This window comes from Haliotis cracherodii, unplaced genomic scaffold (assembly GCF_022045235.1).
Source record: "Haliotis cracherodii isolate W230 unplaced genomic scaffold, xgHalCrac1.p SCAF_18, whole genome shotgun sequence".
Classification (NCBI taxonomy): Eukaryota; Metazoa; Mollusca; class Gastropoda; order Lepetellida; family Haliotidae; genus Haliotis; species Haliotis cracherodii.
Window position 1 is genome coordinate 17,215,704 of NW_027266273.1, and position 27,070 is coordinate 17,242,773.

The window sequence follows — 27,070 nt, forward strand, 5'->3', positions numbered from 1 at the left end:
ATACAATTGATTTACAAGCACAACTTCAGCCCATCAAGCAGAAGATTCAGTCTCAAAAAGGTCACAATATTTCATACAACTGTAAAGTGTCACATAACGATAGTATGAAAGATTAAGGAATTATTACACGTAGATGTGTGGTGGGAAGTTATGAGGTATATCATACGTAGAGCCGTGTCATCCTAGCTGGCGTGAGTGAGTTGGGTTTAACGCAGCTTCTAACAGTATTTCAGTTACATCACTGCGTGTCAGCTTGGTGTGGGAGGGAAGTGATGAAGGTCGTAACGTTTACCACTTTGGTGACACCCACAGGTACGGCATGGTGCTGACAAACCTTGAAACATAATCAGGACTAACCCATGATCATAGTTTTTTGGGCAGCCTTAGGGACTCGGTTCTTCAAAACGAAATGTGGCACCTTAGACGATTGGCCACCCGTGCCCCAACACTACCAAGCCAGGTAACGCCTGGGGATCAGTTCATCACCACAAATCCAACACAAATTTAGTTCCTCACTTTGTAACATTATTCTTAGTTTATTCACAGTCCCATGAGACACACAAGCAGGACCACAGCACACAACACGAAGCTGCCCCTTGACGTCACTGCTGCACGACTTCCGGTTAGCTCTGCTTCTGTTTTTTCCACAAGATCCTCCTCAAATCCTTTCAGATTCTCCGTAAGAGATTCATCCAGGAATATGTCTTCCTTCGTGTGACCCCTTGTATCCCTCTGGGCCAATGTGGTCTGGTTGGACTTTGTCAGGGTCTTGTTGACATCCATCGATGATTTGGGTGACACGGTGCTTGCGTGAAGCTCAAGGAAGTCGGTGAGTTGTACGTTCTTGTGATGTTTGGTATGCTTGGCAGTCGATCCATTGGTGTTTCTGTTTCCGTTATCAGAGACTTTTTTATCACTTACTGTCTTATTTTGGGTGTCGGTCTTATTCCAGGAACTATTGTCGCGCCAGATGTACGGGAGGGTGGTTTGTCGAGTTCCCGAGTGGGTCAATGGAATTGTAATATTTCGTTTCATAACAGTCGTTGTTTGTTTATATTCTGGTCTTGACAGTTTTGTTGATGTTGTTGTCGTTGATTTTGTTGTTGATTTTGTGACATGTACGGATTTGGTAGTTTCCGTTTTCTTTCCTGTGGTTTTTAAATCTTTGATTTGCTGTATGATGTTGTCAAGCCCCATAGAAACGTCCTTTTGAGTACTCTTCTTACTGTGATCTACATCATTGCTAGTAACGCGAGGAGCCTTCGTTTTGCCTCCCTTCTTGCCCTGACTACCTTCTTCCAAAGCAACACCATCATCTTGTGTAGTACTATTAACTTTAGGCTTTGATTCATTAACCTTAGCTTCTGCTGCAGCAACTTTATCAGCGTCTTGGGTGGTCTTGGTCGTGTTGGCCCTGAACGTTTGGATGAGACCCTCTTCTCTATCTTCCTCTACGATCATATTGGACATTGGTACTTCGTCTTCTCTCAATTCCTCTCGTTCAAGTTCTTCCTCAATAGCACTTCTGGGCCAGATCACCACCCCGTCAGATCCTCGTCCAATTTCGCCAAAAGGATCCACCTCAAACTCCTCTTCATACAAAGGTTCAGAGTCATCGTCGTCAAGGAAACGGGCATCGTTTTGTTCCTTCCTCTCCGCCTCGTAATCTTTAGTGTTATCGTAGTTCGGATTCAGAGCATGTTCGTAGTTTTTTCCAATGCTTTCTTTCGTCAACATCTCTTCGTGTTTAGTTTCTGCAAGAGCAAGATCAATACTTGCAACGTAATCGTTAGCCTCCTTGCTAGGCATGCTTACCTCCTCAATCTCACTTACAGTGTAATCTACAATCTTTTCTTCATCCTTCTTCGTCTCAGACCCATCGTCTTGAGAGTAATCAGCAACGAATACCTTCTCTGCAGCAGCCATTTCTGTCAGAGATATACCAGAAACATCAAAATCGTTCTTGTTCTGTACAGAGATACTTGTCTTCATTTGGTCTGCCACAGAAGTGAATTTATTTCCAGGGTTCGATGTTATATGGTTGACAGCCAACTCGGGTCTAGTGTTGGCCTGGATAGCATTCAAGTCTTTACTAACCATCATTTCCCTGTTTTCACCCACAGCCTCATGACGTGACCCATTAGCTTTCTTCTGCATGCCAAGTTTCAGCATCTCGGTGTTCGAGTTTCCCTTCTTAACATCTGCAGCTTTTAGGGGAGTCGGGGTTACAATAAAAGGGAATTTCCTTGCCTGGGTGCTGAAGAATCGTTGACGTTTTGTTGCGAGCCACATTTCTCGTCTTGGCCCGGACTTGATATTGCTTGCCCCTTTAAAGCTATGGCTCTTGTATGGTCTTCCGAGAGTGTCGTAGTTTTGAATTGGTGCGTACCCACCCTTGTAGTCCCGTGGGGGTATTTCCTCCCCGGCGTAGCTGACGGTGGGGAGGTGGATGGGGCTGGGGTTCCCGCTGTTACACAGGTCAGTTGTGCACGACTCGTAACACGTGATGAGTTTGGAATCTTGGATGCAGAGGTTCCCACGAGGAACGTTGTCACAGAGTCTGGCGAACGACTTCACTCGACCAGTTTCTGAAGAGATAGATTTAATACAATGTAAGATGCATTAACCGTTATAATTTTGTGCATTATATCTCAATCTATTCAGATATACTCCCGGGCAAATAAATGTCTCCACCAACCTTTGACGGTGGCTAAATAGGAACAACAAGACAAGAAATGGCTATTTGATGGTGATGTATTTGATACGGGCATCATGGTCATAGATGTTTTGGACGTTATGTTTGCACTGTTGCAAATGTATATCCCCCCGCCCCTCCCGCTCTTCCGCTCCCCCGTCGACATTTTGCCACCCCCAATTTGTACTGATGGACCAAGGATCTTATTCGAATCGAATCTGGGATTCGAATCCACGATAGCGGATCTTTGCATGCTAGGGCACGCTTGTTTGCGGTGCATTAAACCACTCGGATGCCCGTAGTCCATGACGTATATGTGTTGGTAAGGCGTCGGTGTACCCAGACGTGAATACATGTTAACGTATCATATATATCTAAAATTTAGAATTGCTTGACAGTGAGAGAGAGAGCGAGTTTGTCATAAAACGGCTTGTCAGCTTGTTGAAGGAAAGCCCACAGGGATTCAGGCTTGAGACGAATCCTTCGAGCATGGGACGGTGCCGACAAACATAGAAACATAATCAGGGAGATTCGAACCCACGAATTGTGTTTCAGTCACGGCTTGGGGACGCAACTCTTTTCAGCGAATTGCTGCGCCTCAGACGACCGGACCCAAGCTCCTTCCAGGCGCGTGACACCTTCGTAACATTCTCCGTAACATCGCTGCCACCAGTGTGGGCGCGGCCATTACAAGAATCTTGAACTTTGCTCTTTAACCCCAAATGTAGAAACGTTTATACTTTATGTCTTTGGGAATGCCACCATAGTTCATTAAGATAAGGTTATGACTAACCATATTTCCCAGATGAATTATTATTTATTTATTTTTATCAGAATGGTTGGAGATTGTAGACGAACGTGAAGATCAACCAACTTCCCCCCTTACATTCTTACTATAACAATAACATGATGGTTGTAATGAAATAGAAATAAAATTTGACAAAGAAAATAATTAAGCTGGAGTAAGAGTATTCGGCGTCACGACAGTCATCACTAGTCTTGTTTGTAAACATAGCGGTCAGTCGGTTGCGTGTTCAACTCCAAGCATGGTTGTGGCCACCTATCACAGTGGGGAGCTTTGACTGGCGGCAGCGATAGTATAGAGAGCTTCGAGAACGCGATATCGCTGTGAGGAGCTTAAACCTGACCACCTGTCACCGGATGCATGACAAATAACTGTGATGTGTTTTTTGTTGTCATGAATAAATTTGATGATACATTATGGCATGATTATATATGATACGGGTTATGTGTGAATAAGTAGGCCAGTTTTACATGCTCTATGCACAGCTACATGATAATGTTTGTGATGTCTGCTTGATATCACAATGTATACACATTATTTGTACATGCGATATGCAGGTAGAGCGTGTTTGACAAACAAGAATGTACAGCATTATTTAAATGTTTATTTCATGTGCATGTGAGAATGTCATGTTTGTGTGTTAATGTGTGGATGCGGGCGGGCGGGCGGGGGTTCGTGTGTAACACCCAAATCAAATGTTTAATGGGGGTTTTATATGATATGTTACAGTGCTTGTTTCATCTTTTACTATAATGACATGCAACATGCGTACTATGCCTGTAGACCCGTGAAGATCCGGGATAGGTCTTCAGCAACCCATGCTTGCCGTAAAAGGTGACTATGCTTGTCGTAAGAGGCGACTAACGGGATCGGGTGTTCAGGCTCGCATCATCCAATTGCGTGGATCGATGCTCATGATATCACTGACTGGATTGTCTGGCCCAGACCGCCGTCATAAAGCTGGAATATTGCTGAGAGCGGCGTAAAACAACAAACAAACAAACAAACATATGCTTGTAGGTTTGACCGTATTTCGGTTATTTCTGAACGTACCTGCATCGATGACCTTCGCGGACAGACAGAAGTTGGCCCTGCAGTTGAGGTAGACGGGTCCGGTACGGACTGCATAGGGTCGAGTCTCACACTCCCTGTCGTCGCCCACACCACTGCACCAGTAGCACATCACAGACATACAACCTGGAGAAGAAGCACCACAATAATTCAACAATGTGCTACAAGTGTATTGAATGAAGGCGCTTATCTGTGCATGTCGGACACCGCCTATATATAAAGAGTGAGTGAGTGAGTTGGGTTTGACGCCGCTTTTAACAATATTCCAGTTATATCACGGCGTGTCAGCTTAATGTGGGAGGAAAGCCCGAAGTGATGCAGGTTTCAGACGTTTACCTCTTCAGTGAAACCTACGAGCACGGGAATGGTGCTGACAAACCTAGAAACAAAATCGGGGCGAACCGGGATTCGAACCCACAATCATAGGTTTCTGGCATGCCCAAGGGACGCAACTCTGCAAAGCGAATCGCGGCGCCTTAGACGCCTGGGCCACCCGTGCCCCCCTATATATAAAGAACGAAATGAATTGTTCGGTAGCTATTACCTCGTAGTTACGAATGACAAAGTTGACACAATTTATTGATAACAACTTATTTACTGTAAACGCCACTTGACCTTACTTGACAACGGTAAAGGGATCGCCTTCACGGGAAATAAAGAAGTTGTTATCGATACATTGTGTCTACTGTGTCAAGAACGAAATGTCAACATATATCAGTGGATCAACTACGATTCAAATATATTGAGGGGCGGTCGGGTAGCCTAGTGGTTTAAGCGTTTGCTCGTCACGCCTAAGACTCGGGTTCGATTCCCGACATGGGTACAATGTGTGAAGCCCATTTCTGGTGTCCCCCGCCGTGATATTGCTGGAATATTACTAAAAGCGGCGTAAAACCATACTCACTCACTCACTCAAATATATTGAATAACTACATAGATATCTGGGGGCTTTTAAAGTAAATCTTTGTTACCCCGTGTCCAGAAATATAATACCTCAGTACAGGTGTTTATACCCCTTAATGTACCCTTTAATATACATGTAGTGTTCATTGTAAGTTCATTTCTAAGAAAGACAATGTAAACTGCCGGGCAAAAGTAAGTGTATACACGTTTGATGGTGGCAGTGAAATCAATAAGAAATGGTCATTCGATGGTGATGTATCTTATACGTATATCAAAGTTGTGTTCTGAGCCTCAAGTTTGTAGGGGCGGTCGGGTAGCCTAGTGGTTAAAGCGTTCGCTCGTCACACCGAAGACCCGGGTTCGATTCCCGACATGGGTTCATTGCGTGAAGCCCATTTCTGGTGTCCCCCGCAGTGATATTGCTGGAATATTGCTAAAAGCGGCGTAAAACAATACTCACTCACTCACTCACTCACTCACTCACTCAAGTTTGTAGTGTTTCGGCGACTGTTTTCAGCCTAGTAACTGTTTGATAACATTTGTAATTATTTGGACAAATGCAAATTTCAAGTGTATTCTTTCTTTTGACCGGCAGCTTATGTCTTGAAGAAGAAAATTATTCTGTTTCTAAAACAAAATCGCAGCTGATTTTATCAATTAAGAATTGACTTTCACTTTGTGTGAGTTCGAGGCAATATGAACCTTCATAGAGTGAGGCCCAAACTGTATGAATGTGCTTGCCTCCGGGGATGGAGCGCTAATCCTATAGGCTGACGTATGGCTTGTTTACACTGACAGCCAAACAACAACCAGTTGTATCGCGGAATAAAATAGTTCCTCCCAAAAGAGAGGTGACAATAGCGTATGTATGCTCAACTTGCTTTACAGGTTTACATAGATTGTCTTCAAGAAATTCCTATAATATCATCATTGTGTATTAAGAACTACCTCAGTAAGTCAGTCAGAACGACAGCGCGTCGTAATACATTTACATCAACTATAAGATCATTGAAAGGTGACCAGAAAGATGTGTCAAATAAATACAAAGGTCAATCATAGGTTGCTGTAGACTGTAACTGTCAGTCCAGACACGGTTCTACGATAGTGGATGTGCATTTCTGCGTTGTGTTTACAAGGATGGGTCGTAGCGAGGATATTCGTGAACGATCATGCAGTCAAACTCTCTGACGTTTCTCATTGTTAACGATTTCACGATTAAAGGGTCTAAAGTATAAGAAATAACGCTTTTGCATGTATTCGTGCAAGGGAATTCCCACGGGTTTCCCCAGTGTGAAAGTTGTCCGTCAGTTTTTGCGTCATTTAAAAAATATTGTCTCAAAGTCAAAGTCAAATTGTGTCGTTCATACGCTTATGAACGTCAGTTTCGCGGCCTCTCTTCCAATGGAAAAGCTGTATATCGTGTGAACTTCAAATCAAAAAATTATTTTGTTGTGTCATGTGGTGTTATTCTCAACAACGAAGCAATGTGAAGTCTCATCGGACTAATTTGCATTCCCTTAAGTTCACATATGAATTATCATGATCATGACACTCTATCGTTCCACTCGTATGGATGATATTTGGTATTAGATAATACTAGTGCAAACTGGCCAATGACGGAAATAAAGAATTGACTTGATTATTAATATTTGTCTGAGTCCGAGAACCACAGACGCCTGTGTTCTGTAACAGATTGTGTGGTCAGTACTGTGTCTTTTAGCATATGAACATCCCTCCATAAGATAATGTGAGTGAGTGAGTTTGGTTTTCCACCTCTTGTAGCAGCAATATCACAGCAGGGGACACCAGAAATGGGCTTCACACATTGTAGCAAAGTGAGAAATCGAACCCGGAGCCGGATCTTCGACGTGACAACTATAGGCTAGCTCATCGCCCCTATAGGGGGCACGGGTGGCCCAGTCATCTAAGGCGCCGCGATTCGCTGTGCAGAGTTGCGTCCCTTGGGCACGCCAGAATCCTATGATTGTGGGTTCGAATCCCGGTTCGCCCCGATTATGTTTCTAGGTTTGTCAGCACCATACCCGTGCTCGTGGGTTTCACCGAAGTGGTAAACGTCTGAGACCTTTACTTCGGGCTTTCCTCACACATTAAACTGACACGCCGCGATATAACTGGAATATTGTTAAAAGCGGCGTTAAACCCAACTCACTCACTCACTCATCGCCCCTATAAGACACAGCGCAGCACTGTTACCAGTGGGTGGATCACTGTATTGACAGTAAGGTATTACTTACATGTTGCCATTATAATGATTATATTGTATTTGACACTTATGGAATTTCAAAAGATGTTCAAGAAGCAAAACTTTGTTGTGGTGAGGTGAAATGGGGTTTAACGTCGCGTCCAAGATTATTGCACTTATATAGCGACGTGCATGCACGTGTGTGTGTGGGGCTGCTTGTACTAGTCCGGACTGATGCCGATTAATAGTGCTAACACCCTGAAATACCATGCCGCAGTTTAACATGAATACCCCAATCAGACACAGTATACTGACTCCGAGCGGACCAGTCCTTGTTTTAGCCCCTCAGCGCAAGACAGGGTAACAACAAGTACCATCTTTTAACATCTTTTTGGAGTGACGCGGCCGGGGATCGAACCCCGAACCATCCGCTCTCCGTGCGGACGCTCTACCTCTAGACCACGGAGGCGGGTAGCCTAGTGGTGAAAGCGTTCGCTCGTCTCGCCGAAGACCCGGGTTCGATTCCCGACATGGGTACAATGTGTGAAGCCCATTTCTGGTGTCCCCCGCCGTGGTATTGCTGGAATATTGCTAAAAGCGGCGTAAAACAATGCTCTTTCACTCATCTAAAAACGTTACAGCCATTGTGTAAACAAGCAGCCGGATTTCGAAACTAACAAAAACTGTCCTAATATCTAAAACTTAACAAATTCATCTTGACCATCATCTCATTGGACCTATGCCCAGCATCAATACATCCAACTATGTCCTCCTCCACCCAATCCCCCATAAACAACAGCCGCACTACGACGTCAGGTGTAAATTGACAACGCACCTCCTACTTCTCGAGATTTCCTCATATCCTTTTTTGGTACTTTTAGTGCCAAAATGGTCTTACTAGGATTTGTGTATATCCTCATTGAGGGAAATGTTCCAGGAATTAATTCCAGATACAACGTACACCTGCAAATAGAGACAATGTCATCTTGAAAAGGATTAACTGCCAAGGATTCAGATTACCGCGGATCCCCTGAAACAGTGGTTAGAATTATCATGGATCAGCGACCACTTATCGGAGCACATGTGCGGGGCGGTCTGTTCGTAACAAAGACAGACCCAAAAACAGCTTTGGAAGTAATCGCCTTTTATAAGTTGGGAATGGTTACATCCTTTTCTTAAGCTGTACCTTTTTAAAACAAAAATGCTGAGCTTGCTGTTTAAGAATTTCAGTGTACCTCAAAGTAAGGTGACAAGGTTTGACGATCTGAAGACGACAAGATTGATGCCCAATAAACGCCCATAAAGAAAAGATCTTCCCGCCATTCGTAAGCAGTGTTTCGGTTAGTTTATTGACAACCCATATCAAAAACCGAGATTTGTTCAAAACATCATCATAAAAAAGGTAGTTTTGAATTTTGTGCATGGCTTATTATTCGAGTCGCCCTTGAACATTCTTAAACATTACGAGTATGGAATTGGATGCTGGCTATTCCGAAAGTCGAATGTATCCTCAAAGAATGTATCCACAGAGATCGTTGCGAGTCCAAGGCACATTCCTAAACCCTCACTGGTCAGTTGCCCATACATTAACATGGAATTGGTCAAGCATTTTTGATGACGCACGTTTTTGTAACGTTCAAGGTGAAGGACACCAACAATACAACGTGTGTGTGAACAATTTAACATATGAGAGAGCAGTCACAGTTATCTTTGATCTTTTTTGTCGTAAAGTTGATAGCGGCAGCGGAGTTATTATTTTCTTGCATATTTTCTCACATACAATATTGACCCACTGAGAAACAGCGTGTGGCGTGAAGAGTGGAGCAGTCTTCACTGGTCTTGTCAAAAGGATGGAACTCTCTAGCGGTCAATTTGTTATGGAATGTTTGCAAATTGACTCATGATATTAAATGTTGGGTTCGACAACTTAGAATATTGTTCACGGATTGTTTAATATCCAAAACGTTCTTGAAAGCAACAAAAATAGTTTTGCGATCTGGAAAAACAGAAATTCCGCTACCTGTGAACAAACATGCATATCATGGCCATCAATGTTCGAATTTTGCACTTGATCAGTTATCTCTGAACATGTATAGTTTAATGCAATTATATAACTCGGATTTTATGAAGCTGAAAGCGACAAAACACTTTCCATTTTCATAAGAAATGTCTGCTAAAAGCAGACTCGGTTGTACGATTCCGACTATATCGTGAGCATGTGCTTAAGAATCACTATCAAATAGTGACGATACCGGGTGTTCGTGAAAAGGTGCAAAGGCACGTGAATTGTTCACCTAATTGTTCACGAACATTTGGCACATGTCAAAATAGGGAATGTGTGTCACTGACGCGTCATATTTAGAAATTTCCTCCACATGAATACCATAAAACCCTTTGAAAGCTTTAGTGAGGCCTTAAATGCATACACTTTCAAAACGCAAACTGTATCAACGACGACAAGTGTCGTTAAACTGTTTCAAAAAGTGTGAGTGAGTGTTTATATCGCTTAATATCTAAACAACAAACAAGTAGTGTACACTACATACGCCCTGTGCACTCAAAAGAACCTACTCGTCCGATTCTAGATGACGAGGTGGTGGAAACACGATTGCGTGGATACACCCAAAACACAAGTATTAAAACATGTGGTGTTACCCTGGGCCAGTGACTTAGTTCAAATGTGCCTCTGTTCCCCCAGCAGGAAATGGGTACCCGATATGATCAGGGGATGTAAAAACTTTCTGGCGCCTCGAGGTATACTCCCCAGGGAGTTGAGAATGATAACTGGAATGCGAACGGATCCACTGGTCGGGGAACAAATAAAACCGCATTTGAGCAGATACTAGTATCTGTATACCTGCAGTATATGAATGTATGATATAATAAATAAACAAATAAACAAACAAACAAACATCCACGTCTTCGGCGTGACGAACACTTTTATCACCCAACCCAACTGCAGCTCCACATGTTACAGAACAAAGATACAGGATTTAATTTTGGAACGCAAATAGCTACACCATCGTCCCTCAACAAATTAACAGGACCAATTTGCAAACACGCTGCCTTTTAACCGATCATATAACAACAAGACTTATTCTAGTCTCCGTGACGTACTCAACCCAAGGCTGCATTGTGAAACCCTTAACGCTAGTCTCACGACGTATGGCATAAATGAAGCCAATACGTTGCCAAAATAAAGAGAACAGAAAAGGTGACCCGATTTACCGAGAGGAGGGTGGAGTGAACTCTGATTGAACAGGCCTTGGAAAACTGTGTCATTAATCTGGCAGGATCAGGCAATCTTTGGACAGCTTTAGTTAAATCTGCTTCAAACAAAGTACCAAACAACATTACCGCCGTTTTAACATTGGGCACAGCTGGCCAATCCCTGTTGACGGAATGTATACACCTTGAAGACACGGTGTCCTGGTACCTAACCACAGCAGTGACCACGTGCCTTAATTGAAGGTCGGTAGGCATTTCCTGACGTCACTGGTCATGTCATGTCGGCTTGACCGCCATCGTCATGGACGGCAGTGATGATGGAGATATTGGGTTTAACTTGACATTGTAATTGTAATTGGGGTTTCCGGGACAGAATATATCCGTTGTGCCCCATGTTGTAATTCTGTTTGTTATTTATCGCCGTGATCAACAATATCCCAGCTATATGACGTCGGTTCTTGTTGAGTAAAATCTGAATCCGTTTGTATTAAAATGTGTGACGTAGGTACTTGTGTCATCGCAACCCGTGAGTCAATGCTCAATCCCCAAAACCACTTGTTTTCAGGGCCATACTTGATTATTTAGGGGACTTTAAAATATAACTTGAATATAGCTGACTATGGCGTAAAACAACACTCACTTAGACTTTGTTCGACGATGTTTAGTATGCATGCCATAGAGAGCCAACCAGCAAATATTTGTTCCCGTAAACATTCCGGGTTAGAAATGGTCTTCAGCAACCAATACGTGTCGTAGTGAGAGAGTGAGTGAGTATGGTTTTACGCCCCTTCTAGCAATATTCCTGCAATATCAGGGCGGGGGACACCAGAATATGGTTTCACACATTGCACCCATGTCGAAAATCGAATCCGGGTCTTCGGCGTGAGCTTGTCGTAAGAGGCGACTAACGCGATTGGGTGGTCAGGCTCGCTGACTTGGTTGATGCATGTAAGGATATCCCAATTGCGTACATCGATGCCCATGATGTCAATCACTGGATTGTCTGTTCCAGACTCGATTATTTACAAAAAAAATCATTCTATATTACATGTGGTGACTGGGTCCCCAGCACTCAACGGATGGTTGTGATGTTGATTATGTGTCATTATACCCCGATGAGGTGGTCGTTCCGCATAATATCAACAACCGGTTTGTCTGGCCCAAACTCGGACACCATACCGTCGTGATACACCTGTCTGACATTGCTGTCTGTGGCGTAAACAACAACAAACATGATAACCAGGGGCAAGGGTAGAGGGGGTACCTGTCCAGTCTGGGTGGTTCCTGGGTAGTTCCTGGGTAGTTCCTGGGTACCGGTTTTATAAAACCAATTTCCGTAATGATACTTTTTTCACTGACACTTGACACTGAGTGTCATTTCTCAGTTCGCTATACACGTCACTTATTAGTGAGTGAGTGAGTGAGTGAGTTGGGTTTAACGCCGCTTTTAACAGTATTCCAGTTATATCGCGGCGTGTCAGCTTTATGTGGGAGGAAAGCCCGAAGTGATGCAGGTCTCGGACGTTTACCACTTCGGTGAAACCCACGAGCACGGGTATGGTGCTGACAAACCTAGAAACATAATCGGGGCGACCCGGGATTCGAACCCACAATCATAGGTTTCTGGCGTGACCACTGATTAGTGGTAGATGGGCTTGTCGGTGATCAGATATCAGTTCGCTGTATCCGTTGGTTCGCTGTAGAGAGTTATTTTATTCGTAAATTTTATATGATATTATATAGGAGATAAATCGGGGATTTTTTAACAGTTCGTCGTATCCGTTTGTTCGCTCTATCCGTGTTTTACTATACTCCCTTCAGACACACACTATGTGACAATTAATACATTTATTATACACTGACCGGCAAAAGAAAGTATACACCCATGCTTTATGGTGATGTATTTGAAACGGGTATCAGAGGCGATGTAACATGCATCGTATTAATGAGTATCTCATTGTGTTGTGGACCTCACGTTATATTTCGGTGTATATTGCTTTCAGTCTAGTAACGTTTAAATAACGCTTCTAAGCTTTTAGTCACCAAAGTGTTTTTCCGTATAATAGCGGGGGCACGGGTGCCCAGTCGTCTAAGGCGCCGCGATTCGCTGTGCAGAGTTGCGCCCCTTGGGCACGCCAGAAACCTATGATTGTGGGTTCGAATCCCGGTTCGCCCGGATTATGTTTCTAGGTTTGTCAGAACCATACCTGTGCTCGTGGGTTTCACCGAAGTGGTAAACTTCTGAGACCTGCATCACTTCGGGCTTTCCTCTCACATTAAGCTGACACGCCGTGATATAACTGGAATACTGTTAAAAGCGGCGTTAAACCCAACTCACACCGTATAGTAGCTATAATATATTAAGACATAGGTTCGCATAATGCAATTTCTATTCCAGGTATATATACTTTACGAAAACACACTCGGTTAATAATCTCTATTGATAAAATGATTTGACAGATTTGGAAACGTTTGTAAATTAGAAGTATTGGAATGTTATGTTCTCCTTAAGCCGTGTCAGTATACCTCAAGGAATGGTCATTTAACAGAATTGAAATCCCAGAACGAATGTAGAATGAAGTCACATGACCAGCGCCCAAGTGAAAATATCTGAAATAAATCTGGTTAAGAAATATCGACAACAATTAGTCTTTGAAGGATAACCAAATCGAATACCTAACAGAACAGACCAGTCGTGTTCCAGTAAAGTTTAAAAGGTGAAAACAATTCCGAATGACACTGTCAACCAACAGTTTCATCCAATGGCATGTTCATCGTTGTTTGGAGGCGACAGGGACATGCTAAGAATGGCTACATACCAAGGTACAGCGAAATAAGGACAACGAAGTTACTTCCAAACATCTGTCCGTGTTATCCTCCCACAGTATATACATTATGTTATTAACTATTAACTATATATTCATGGATTCCCACCCAACAAGCGTGTACTCCCTTCTCTGGGAACAATAACAATCTACGATCCTCTGCCAAACTCCATGTCAACAACAGGACTATTTTTACAGGCAGAGAAAATAGTGTCAAGCTCTACTCAGAATTGCGATAATTCAGGGACAACAGAAACAGCAAAGCGTTAAATCCGTACACTGTGGATACGTCAGTTGGGACAACGGGAAATATGTTTGTCTAGAAATATGCCAGGATTTGTTCCACCCAGCGGCATGGGGCATATAGGGGAGACATACTCGTGCGTTGTTGACGGTAGGGACGTGTCTTGTGTTTCTAAAATTACTCGAACAATAGAATTAAGGGGATTGTTTCTAAAATTATCAAATTCTTTTTTAAATTACAAATTCCTTGTGACTGTTTAAACAATTCGTTTTACTAATCTTTTCTCAGCAGACTATTTTTAAAACTGTTGAAAAATTGATAAATGACTATCGATCTCAATGGCACTGATTGATCAGCACTCATGAAGTTGGTGAGTAAAACAGAAATCATAAACGTTTATCGATGACATCTTCTGGTATATTACTTCTTTGAGTGGCATTTAGAAGTTGGAATGGTAACTAACACAAAATAGTTATGGATGAGCAACTTCTGGTATATTGCAGCTTGAAAACGGTGTAAGAATCTACGAACTATTTGACCAGCCCTCGTAAACCAGAAATTGTCATCCAAAAAGTTGAATGTTTTTTTTAGACGATCTAGAAGTGATCGATATGAAAGGGTTCGTAAGTTGGTGTGAGCTATGTGTTTGCCAGTATAGTTAACACAGCAGCATACCATTGCACTGAACAAAACAGTGAACAAAAGTCATGTTCTTTACTAATAACCAGCAGAATCTCCGCACTTGGTTGGTTGGTTGTTTTACGCCGCACTCAGCAAAATTACCGCTATATGACGGCGGTCTGTAAATAATCGAGTCTGGAGCAGCCAATCCAGTGATTGATATCATGAGCATCGATCCACGCAATTGGGATCGATGGCATGCTTCAACCAGGTCAGCGAGCCTGACCACCCGATCCCGTTAGTCGCCTGTTACGACAACCATAGTCGCCTTTTACGGCAAGCATGGGTTGCTGAAGACCTATTCTACCCCGGAATCTTCACAGGTCTCCGAGGGGCGGTCGGGTCGGGCGATCGTGTCACTAATTCCAATACCTTTTTAAATGTGACTTCTTTTATAATTCACGTTAATTGTACATCGGCAGCAGATTTATTACTAGACCACACACCACCAAAGTTTGACAACTATGTTATTGTTGTAAGATAAGTGTTTTTAAAAAAGCTTTGTATGTTCACTGTGGAAATTAATAATGTATTCTATTCTATTTACAAAGCATAACCCGTGTAACATAACTTTTTTACCATTTCACCGCTGTAAACCGCTTCGGTGTCGCCGGTTGGCGATTTGTGAGCGAAATCAAGATGCTGTTGTAACAGGATTCTGCCGATAATCGAAACTTACCATTCCCTGGCGTGGACGTTTTGTATTCTGTATCGAGTGCTAAAAGTATGGGATCCTGGCCACGCACACTTAGAAATACCGGTGAGTTGAGATGAAATTGGGTTTAAGGTCGCGTCCAAGATTATTGCACTTATATAACGACGTGCATGCACGCGTGTTTGCGTGTGGCTGCTTGTACTAGTCCGGACTGATGCCGATTTATAGTGCTAGCTCACTGAGATACCATGCCGCAGTTTAACATGAATATCCCACTCAGACACAGTATACTGACTCCGACCCGACCAGTCCTTGTTTTAGCCCCTTAATGCCGAGCGCCAGTACCATCTTTTAACATCTTTTGGAATGACGCGGCCGGGGATCGGCCCCGGACCTTCCGCTCTCCGGGCGGACGCTCTACCGCTAGACCACGGAGGCGGTCACTTAGAAATACCGAAACACAGACACAAAATATTTGACCCACAAAAATCAATATTTTGTTGCCACAAATTTTCGTTGAGTGAGTGAGTGAGTGAGTTTGGTTTTGCAATTTCAAAAAAACTTGATCATTATAAAATAACTTTTAAAATTATTAAAACAATTGAGAGAACGTTCAACGATTCACCCAGTGGAGGTAAGGTGAGCCGGCCGGTTGAAAAACACACTTCTGTACAAATGTTGTTTATCTTAATTCAAAGTGTAAACCCGTACACGCGTGATCAACACAACAATATTCTTAATCCACAAAGATGTGTCAACATAACTTCAAACTGATTTTTAACTCCGAAAATTGAAAGTGTAATCATTTAATCTCTCTGCGAGCCTTGGCCTCCAGACAGCGTTATTGGACTCAATACAAGTCTCACTTCACGCTCAGCTTCTTCTAAAACCTCGTTAGCACTCATACTCAATTTGTACATAATATTTGCCACAGTTTTGAGAAGCTTATGGCAACAGGAACAGATTGGTGCAAGGCGCGGTGAAATAACACAATAGTTGACGAGGCGCGCACTTTTACCCTAGGGATTAAAATGTCGAGACACCCCAGTTTGAAGTTATCTAGAATGCGGGGAGACGAGGGCAAATTCACCCATTAGGATTTAGGCAGGGGTAGCAAATCTCTGGAGTATGCCTACTCCTGTGTTTTAGGTTTAGCAAAACAACCAAACTTTCCGGCGAATATTTGTAAAGAATTTAAAAAAAGAGTTTTCTCATTACAAAAACTCTCATTAGCATATTTGTCCATATAAGGAAATTCCTTCAGTTTTTGTTTTCCTTTGAAAAGAACAGCCACGATCATATTGAAAGCATGAGTGTCATTTGGTTCATTTTCGAAAAATCCCCCAGATGCACTCAAATCGTCTCCATAGCAATGATCACGTGATACCGAGCCGAACATATTTGCGTTGTTGTCAAATATGCGCCATCTCTTGATTCGAATGTTAACACTCTTCTATTGTTAATTGTATAATCCCGCATTCGCTGTGGACGCTCTTGGCCGTGAAACACGTGTTCCTTTCAAACAGAAGCCAAGAATACCGTAACATTATTCTTCTAAACAATATCTCTGTAATTTGCAAAAATATTGTGTTTATTTCGTAACGAATGCAGGTCAGAACAGTTTGTATCAGATATGCGAAGAATACTGTTTGCATCAACCTGCTTTAACGTTTGCAAACCATCGCGCAAATATGTGAATGAAAACAGTGTCAATATTTGCAGAATCAATCATGAACAAAAGCCGTCCATTAATTAAAAAATGTTTTGTTTGATAGTGAGGATGAAAATACATTTAAAGGAATTCGTGCGAAAACCTATTTTTTTTAGTTCATCACAACAAAGTTTGAAAATATGGTGTTTTTTTATTAAATTCAGTTCATATTTGCAACACGTTTGTTCACACAGAATCAAAATCATATCCTTCCATATTCAAAAACATCAAAAGTAAAAAAAGACATATGCAAACATGCGTTTTTGGCATCGAACTGAAACGTGCGCTGCATTGTTGACATTTAACTAAATGTCTCCACATTGTTCAAGAGTGTTTGCCAGGTCCGAGGTAAATACACGTTAGTCAGACTAGCGATTCAAACTGATATTCGTTTTCACACCTCCTTACACAATGTCACTTACGGTACTTTTGGAATGAACAACGAGTGGCCGTCCTACTGACAGAGCAGAATATTGTACTCTTTTCGTGAACACCCGTGTTATCACTGATTTTCATCATCCATTATATGAATTTCATTACCATTTTGGACCCGTGAAGATTCCGGGGTAGAATAGGTCTTCAGCACCCCATGCTTGCCGTAAAAGGTGACTCTGCTTGTCGTAAAAGGCGACTAACGGGATCGGGTGGTCAGGCTCGCTGACTTGGTTGATGCATGCCATCGATCCCAATTGCGTGGATCGATGCTCATGATATTAATTACTGGATTGTCTGGTCCAGACTAGATTATTTACAGACCGCCGTCATATAGCTGGAATATTGCTGAGTGCGGCGTTAAAAAACAAACAAACAAACATTACCATTTTGCCTTTTGTTCTATGGAATCTTTTTCGGAGGGTAATACATAGAGGATTCATCACAAGTGTTTTTTAATATGGGAAATATCAACCGAGTCTTAGTTAATCGGTATTTGCCGAGCCTTTGGCGAGGCAAATACCGATTAACGGGACGAGGTTGATATTTCCAATATTAAAAAACACGAGTGATGTATTCTATTTATCATTTTTGCTTCCCTATTAAGGAATAATTGCATTAACAATAACATCAGCAACTTGTCGAAATCTTACGTATAGATCGTGCGTAGTGATACATGTTTTCCATAGCCGTGTAAACCAAAAAAACAACCTCTTAGCTCCTTTATGGCATATTCCTTCGCTGAGAAAAAAAGTACCATCAACCTGTAACCTGTAATATCTATTTGTCAACACGGATATCACTGTAGCACTTCCCCTTTGATCTATTAAAACATTGTCTCCAACATCAAAGGTATCCATGTTGTTTATAAACACCTACTCACGTGCACCGGCGAAAAAAGTCCCACTTCCGGTTATCTAATTTGCATATCTAATTTGCATACTTATGTCATTGGGGTATGACATACATGTTTTTATGTCATAAGCTTATGTCACGGATAAATGCTTTAGTTAAATGATAAAGCCTGATTATCCTCTGGCGATGGCTTTTTCAATATAGGTTACATTATCAGTATGTTTGTTTTTTATTAATTTACGAAAATGCCTTACTGGAAGTATTAGTAAACCAATAACGGTTAAAACCGATGTTTAATGTGGCATCAACGACCTGTTCGTGTATTCATTGTATACTCAAGAGTCAAGGATCGTTGATTACTTTCATATAACTATCGTTAATCTGCTATGTCTGTAATAGCATGGCAGATTGACTATAATGATATGGAAGATTTGGGTTTTCCTCTTCTTTTTTTTAGTAATATTTGAGCTAAAGTTGCAATGTGATGTAATTTCTTTATGAATGTGTCTTATTGTGAGGAAATGTATTTCATGAATCATGTGACATGTGACAGTTGGGTGTCACACGTGTAATGGGATTGTACCCACAAGGCACAGCAAATTCATAACCTTGATGCCACGGAATACAGAGATCTAATATTGGCACAAACCCGCTGTCTGGTCATTTGTGGACCGTCCAAATATAACGCAGTCAGCCTATCGGTTGCCCATTATGAGATGAAATCCTCAAGTATTTGATGCAAATAGACACATTCAATATTAGCTGAATCGGATGGTATGATGAAATATAAAACGTGAACAGCAGAGAATAATCAGAGAAGATTACCATCCGAAACAGATTCTATAAAAAGTATACGAATGGATCACTAAAAAACAGTGATGACACACGCATTCGCGAAAAGGGTAACGTGCTTATATTGGTTTTCTGAACAACATCATCATAAACACCTTTTGGGTATAATTAACAATTTTTTAACATATCTTTATCAAGTATCCATGGGAAGCTAGTGACCATGTTGTGTGAGGCGCCACAATTCGCTGTGTGGAGTTGCGTCCCCTAGAGGTACCAGGAACCTATGATCGTGGGTTCGAATCTCGGTTCGCACTGATTAGTGACAGCACCATACTGGTGATAGCGGGTAATGTGGTAAACGTCTAAGACCTGCATCACTTCAGGCTTTCCTCCCACATCAGGCTGACATGCTGTGATATAACTGGAATAATGTTCAAAGTGGGGTTAAAACCAACTCACTCACTCACTCACTATCAACTATCCAATGTGACAATTTGTCCGAATTACACGCAGGTTCCATTGACGAACCGTGTCGAGTTACACCGGCATTCATATCACCAGATCGTTCTCTTGTGGTGATGACGATTCTCCTTGAAAACGGAGCCGGTAGCCTAGTGGTTAAAGCGTTCACTCGTCACGCCGAAAGCTCGAGTTCCATTCTCAACATGGGTTTAATGCGTGAACCCATTTCGATGTCCTCTGTCAGCACCATACCCGTGCTCGTGGGTTTCACCGAAGTGGTAAACGTCTGAGACCTGCATCACTTCGTGCTTTCCTCCCACATTAAGATGACACGCCGTGATATAGCTGGATGACCGCTAAAAGGTCGTAAAACCATACTCACTGATTTGGAGTAAACAGATCTTTGATTAAGAGTGAGTGAGTGAGTTGGGTTTAACGCCGCTTTTAACAGTATTCCAGTCATATCAAGGCGTGTCAGCTTAATGTGGGAGGAAAGCACGAAGTGATGCAGGTCTCAGACGTTTACCACTTCGGTGAAACCCCCGAGCACAGGTATGGTGCTGACAAACCTAGAAACATTATCGGGGCGAACCGGGATTCGAACCTACAATCATAGGTTTCTGGCGTGCCCAAGGGACGCAACTCTGCACAGCGAATCGCGGCGCCTTAGACGACTGGGCCACCCGTGTCACCTTTTGATTAAGATCCTCTGAAGCAGGGGCGTTTTTACCGTTGAATTTTCAATTATCAAGCGCCCAATGCAAGCATAGATTTATCTAGGGGGCCCCTTTTTCATCTATTGCTACCTTCTTTTTAAACGCTTCGTTTCCAATCATTTTACTCATAATTAGAAAAAATATTTAATAATCTACTACATAATTCACTGGCTCTGGATTCTGTATAGTTTATTGGTAGTTTAATGACAGTAGTCACCAAGGAAACAAAATCAACATTGAGGTAATATAGAAATGAGAATTCTTTAGTGAAATAATAAAATATGCTCTACTATAACACGATCTAAATTATCTTATGTAATCAATAGGTTTTGTCTTTTCACCTCCCTTCATTTGTCAACGATTGTAATGCTGTGTGGTATAACGCGGCATGTTATCGAATTGCTCCTCGGTCGAATAAATCTGATGCACTGCTTGAAGTCAGTTCATAAATACATGTTACATTCCGGAAGCCAATCCCTATCAAACTCAATGACATGAGATGCCGTCCCACAATTAACCAGCAGTCGCTCCCTGCGGTCAAATCCATTTCGCCGTCACGTGACACCTGGCGGCACACTTCGAAGTCAAATAACAAGTGTTTGACTTGTTTTCGGAGAGTTTGTAGCAAAACGACAATGTCTGTGAGTAATTAAAGCAGTAAACATTAACTTCCTGCGTTAAAAACGTGACTTCTTTATAAAAAACGTTTAAGCACCGGAGAAGAACGATGACCCCCGCACATGTTGACATCGTCATCAGAAGCATTTGCATTAAGTTGCCGCAGTCAAATATACTCCGGTTGAACTACAGATTAAATCAACACGAAATCAAGTTTCCAATTACAAATTATATCATTGGCAACGCAATTTACATTGGACGTTATTTCGTGAGTGTGGCAAGATTTTATTCATTTTATCTTCAAACTGAGTATATTTCAGTGTTTCGATATAATTGCTTTTTTGGAGGAAATAATGAGGAGGTACCCCAGTTGTAAATTCTTGAGTGTCATTTACTACCAGTTCCTCTCAATCAATGGATACCAGGAGGAAATGTTTGTTTTGTTTGTTTCATGTTGCTTAACGCCGCACTCAGCAATATTTCAGCTATGTGACGGCGGTCTGTAAATAATCGAATCTGGACCAGACAATCCAGTGATTGGGCATCGATCCACGCAATTGGGATACGATGACATGCATCGACCAAGTCAGCGAGTCTGACGACCAGAACCCGTTAGTCGCCTCTTACGACAAGCATAGTCGCCTTTTACGGCCAGCATGGGTTGCTGAAGATATATTTTACCCCAGATCTTTACGGGTCCCAGGAGAAAATGAAAAGATGAGTTGTTATGTAACCATGCATTTCTTGACGAACACGATTGGTTCTATTTGAATAAATCGGATTCCTATCTTTGGACTGTTCTGTTCATTAATGAACACCCGGTGCTTTGTTTGATGCGTATGACCTGAAAGTTATTTATCCATTGCAATACTGTCAAAAGGACATTCAGTTCTAAAGTTATTTCTTAATCCGTCCGGTTTAAAAGTATATTTTTTAAGACAATGATTTTAACGTTTGCTTCCAAAAGACAACACAAGCAGCATCTGACACAACATCAAACTGCATCGACGGAGACTCACAACATCAAACTGCATCTACGGAGACTCACAACATCAAACTGCATCTACGGAGACTCACAACATCAAAAGGCATCTACTGAGACTCATAACATCAAACTGCATCTACGGAGACTCACAACATCAAACTGCATCTACGGAGACTCACAACATCAAACTGCATCGACGGAGACTCACAACATCAAACTGCATCGACGGAGACTCACAACATCAAACTGCATCGACGGAGACTCACAACATCAAACTGCATCGACGGAGACTCATAACATCAAAAGGCATCTACGGAGACTCACAACATCAAACTGCATCTACGGAGACTCACAACATCAAACTGCATCTACGGAGACTCACAACATCAATTCCCTGTAGATGCAGTGTATGGCATTGTGTTGGTAGAATCCACGGCGGCATGTCGTGCACTGTATGGTGAAGCACCAGTGTCATTAATATGATTTCCATCATTCTCCATCCATTGATGGATTCCACTTTTGGTGAGAAAATAGAAGCCAATTTGGTATGATTTGAAACTAAATTTTTGTATGAATCTCACTGTTTTGTTAATTCTATGGGATTTCGTTGAACGTAGGTTCTTCTACATTCCAGGAATGCGTTTATATCAATATAAATACTTCAAAGATATTGGCTTGTTACTGTGTAAAGGGTCAGTAGAAGTGTTCTAAATCCGTCAATGTTGTGGCACCATGACACCCCCTTCCGCGAGTTCCACCCCGTGAAGATGGGTCATCAGGTTCAGACTACAGGGCTACAGTGATCGCTACTTGACTACAGTGGTCACGAGTCATACCATAGAAATGCATTAGTCATTAGTCATACTACAGGGCTACAGTGGTCATGAGCCATACTACAGGGCTACACTGATCACGTTTCATACTACAGGGCTACAGTGGTCACGTGTCATACTACAGCGCTACAGTCCTCGCGAGAGATACTATAGGACTACAGTGGTCACTAGTCATAGTACATGGCTACAATGGTTACAAGCCATACCACAGGGCGACAGCAGTTACGAGTCACACTACAAGGCTACAGTGGTCTCTAGTCATACTACAGGGCTACAATGGTTACAAGCCATACTACAGGGCTACGATGGTTACAAGCCATACTACAGGGCGACAGCAGTTACGAGTCATACTACAAGGCTACAGTGGTCACTAGTCATACTACAGGGCTACAATGGTCACGAGCCATACTAAAGGGCTACAATGGTTACAAGCCATACTACAAGACTACAGTTACGAGTCATACTACAAGGCTACAGTGGTCACTAGTCATACTACAGGGCTACAATGGTCACGAGCCATACTACAAGACTACAGTGGTCACGAGTTATACTACACGGCTACAGTGGGTACGTGACAAACTACAGGTCTAAAGTGGTCACGAGTCAGATTTAAGAGCCGCAATTGCCACGACAAAGACAACATGGCTGGGTATGAGCAAACATCTGAATCACAAACGTTCCCAAGCCATGGCTATCAAGTTAATGTCAACCGCTTTACCAAATACAGATTTACATTCTTCGTTGTGTCCATGTACCATTGTCTGCTACTTTATAAGCAACAGTTATGACAGCTAAACATGACCCCACACCTATTTTCACAACCATTATTTGTTATCTACTTTAAAATCAACAGTAAACATCGTTTTCCAAATCCGACAAGAATCGTGCCAAGACACCTCTACCACCATACACAAACAATACAGTTTTTTTATTTCCAAAACGTGTGACCTCCACATTTTTTGGATCGGCCATTTGTAGTTCAAATTACTCGGAGAGCCAAATTCGGACACACTGATCATCTTGACAGAGGCACAAGAGAAGCCTGCTTGTGTTCCCTCGTTGGACAGACACTGCTGAAATCTTAAGGCACTCAGTCAGAGAATGTCCCTTGTTGGCTTTTGAGTTTCTTCTTCAAGGTCTAAGACAATCTGGCGAAATGGGTGATTTGCATTTGACCACACTATGCGCTTGACATTGTATGGAAAGCGTTCATGTTGGTTTTGTGACATCAAGCTGATAACTATGCTAATTATTCTTAAACTAACACATGACGTTCTTTGTGGTCTAGCGGATAGAGTGCTGCTCGATGAGCGGAAGATCGGTGGTTCGATCCCTGTCGTGTCATACGAATAGATGTAACATGATGGTACTTGTTGTTACCCTACCTGGCACTCGTCATTAATGTGCTAAAACAAGGACTGGTCGGCTGGGAGTCTATATACTGTGCCCGAGAGGGGTATCCAAGTTCAACTGCGTATATCAGTTGGCACTATAAAACCGCATTAGTTAGGACAAGTACAAGAAGCCACACACGTACACGCACACGCACGACGCTATACACGTGCAATATTTTTTAACGCTACGTTGAATCCCATTCCACTGTACCTCACCTCTAAAATACCTCTCTCTTCATCATTATCTCCATCAACACTGCTATAGTTTGTTCTCATGTTTGTGTATCGTATTCTCGCTTATTATTCATGTTTTCGTGAATGTTATCCGAATGCTTGCGATGGAAGTTCATTCCAGTGAAGCGCAGTATCAATGCATGGTTATAATACATTCCTTCAGAAAACCACGATAATGAGAACGTCACCTATTTTGTGTGCAATGTATTCTTATAGAACACCCCTTAATGCACTGTAATGAGTGAAGGGGGCACGGGTGGCCCAGTCGTCTAAGGCGCCGCGATTCGCTGTGCAGAGTTGCATTCCTTGGGCACGTCAGAAACCTATGATTTTGGGTTCGAATCCCGGTTCGCCCCGATTATGTTTCTAGGTTTGTCAGCACCATACCCGTGCTCGTGGGTTTCACCGAAGTGGTGAACGTCTGACACCTGCATCACCTCGGACTTTCCTCCCACATAAAGCTGACACGCCGTGATATAACTGGAATACTGTTAAAAGCGGCGTTAAACCCAACTCACTCACTCACTGTAGTGAGTGAAATGCATTCCTACAGGGAGGGAGGGATTTTTGCTTAACGCGGCTAGTCGCAGCTCATTTCTAAAGTAATCCATCTTAATGTATAGTAATGGGTGAAATACACATTCACGTGTTACTCCTAAATTCATCAGAAACATTTATGCATTTTCCTTCAAATGTCCCGAAAGAATACCACCGTTTTATCTAGTTCAATTGAATTTTACATGCAATACGTTTCGTTTCGCAGGTATATATCATTACGAGACAGATGACTTTTAAAATAAAATGTTTTAACTCAATATCTGTCGAAACCCTCTAATGCATTCTTCGAATTCAGATAATCTAGCAATACATCGCATGAAACATCTTAAAACCAATCACATATAAATTCGTCTTTCCATGCCTTGTGAATGAATTATTTCCAAAACAATTGACATTCTGTTATTTTATGACTCATTCGATCTATCTGGGAGTTCAGAGTGATGGGCTGAACGGTTTAACAATGATATTGGTTGGTTTATACAAAGTACCTAATGTATCGCATACACATGATCACGCTTCTCTATCTGGTACATGAGCGTGTCAGCATCATTTACAACGCACCCAACTGACACCATCACAAAAAAACCAATATAGCATGGTTGTTACTTGAACTATTGAAATGTTAATCATATTTTAATTATCGTTATTGCATTTATTTCTATGAATTGACCACTTTAAAATTATTTATGTTCCGTCCTAGATAGGTTTGCATACATTTGAGGAACTATGGATTTTAATTTTACGTTTGATTCTGGTGTTAAGAGCAACTCATTGAAAACCACACCTTCAAAATGAATTAGTTAGTATATCACGGTTTCTTCGACTTAGAAAGTCTCACAGTCCCTTTCCGCGTACATTTGTTCCAAATGAAATTATACCAAACTTCTGTCATGCACAATTCATCAACTGACACATATATTTTACTTTCCTGTCTTAAGCCGCCAGGAACATGCAAGGCTTATATTTAAAGCTGAAGTGTGACATCTCATAATTTCATTATATATTTGTACCGTGCTGTGAACTCCATGAAGTTGACTGAGAGATGAACAGAATGTTGCTGGATTTGAATCTAAACCATAAGATAAGATTTTAACTGTTACTTACCTTTCCAAACAAACGATGATATCAAGAGAAGTACTAAAGCACGCGACATCTCGAGAATGACCGACTGATGACCCTTCTTGACCAATACCAAACCCAGATGGTGCAACAACTGTTCGATTTGTGTTCAGCTCGCCGAGGCAGGTAGGTGGGTTACGTGTAGATATTTTAGGTCTTCACTTCCAGAGATCAGAGATGAATGTTTCTCACACGTCCGATCTGCTTTACTGGACGAAATGCGTGTTCTCAAGGCCTTGCTACAGAAGCAATTCACTGATGCTATTATCCTGACGTAACACGGAGGGCTGATGGTCTTTTTCGCACCGTTGCCAATAATTACAAGATCCAACTTGCGATGCTCACTTGAGTATTGTTCGATGTTAAGCTAGGTATCAGAGCTGCTGGCTTGTGAAGGCGAGACTGAAGAACGAGCCTGCTGCCGTGTGTTTTGTACTCCTCTGAGTTAATATTGACAACCCTTGCGGACTGTGTGCCTTTTGAGTTACCTCCTTGTTGACTCGGGACGAATTCTAAATGGTTGTCTTTGTTTTCCCGCACAGCCATACAACAGCACGACGCATTACAAATCAGAGATCAGAAAACTGACCAAGAGGACCCCAGGAATGACCGCTGGTCAACGACTAGTTGTGGACATTGGGTTTTATGTCCAGGTAGCTACTGCAAGATTTTTGAGAATGTTATAAGATTCATTGGTTAAACACGGTTCGAGATTACTCCTATATTGGAGGACATTAAGTCCAAGGTGTGGCGGCTAGGAACCAGTTGAGGAATGCAGCATTGTTTGTGTTCTATGATTGTGGTCAGCATCAAGGCAGGGGAGACAGAAGTGTTCGTCTCTATAATCCATGGTATTGCCATATAGCAGATCATAATTCACACCTCAAAGCGAAACGTGTTTAAACATTAAAGTAGAGTAAAGGTTCAGCCAAACATGGTAACTCGAAATAAGAAACCTTTCCTAGAATGAAAACATGCTCCCAGAAACTCCCAGAATGTGTTGCATAAATTCGTGGAGGCTGTTTTTACCATGCGCATACAGGTAAATACT

General features: G+C 42.1%; 1 protein-coding gene across 1 annotated transcript; it reads right to left on the reverse strand.

Moving 5' to 3' along the window:
- Window positions 1-492: 492 nt before the first annotated feature.
- LOC139465321 (FK506-binding protein 5-like) lies at window positions 493-26,066 on the reverse strand. Its single transcript, XM_071247019.1, has 3 exons — window positions 26,005-26,066; window positions 4,554-4,697; window positions 493-2,588 (listed from the first exon to the last, which is right to left on the reverse strand). The coding sequence occupies exons 1-3, from the start codon at window positions 26,051-26,053 to the stop codon at window positions 541-543; spliced, it is 2,241 nt and encodes a 746-aa protein (XP_071103120.1). The 5' UTR covers window positions 26,054-26,066; the 3' UTR covers window positions 493-540.
- Between the last annotated feature and the right edge of the window lie 1,004 nt (window positions 26,067-27,070).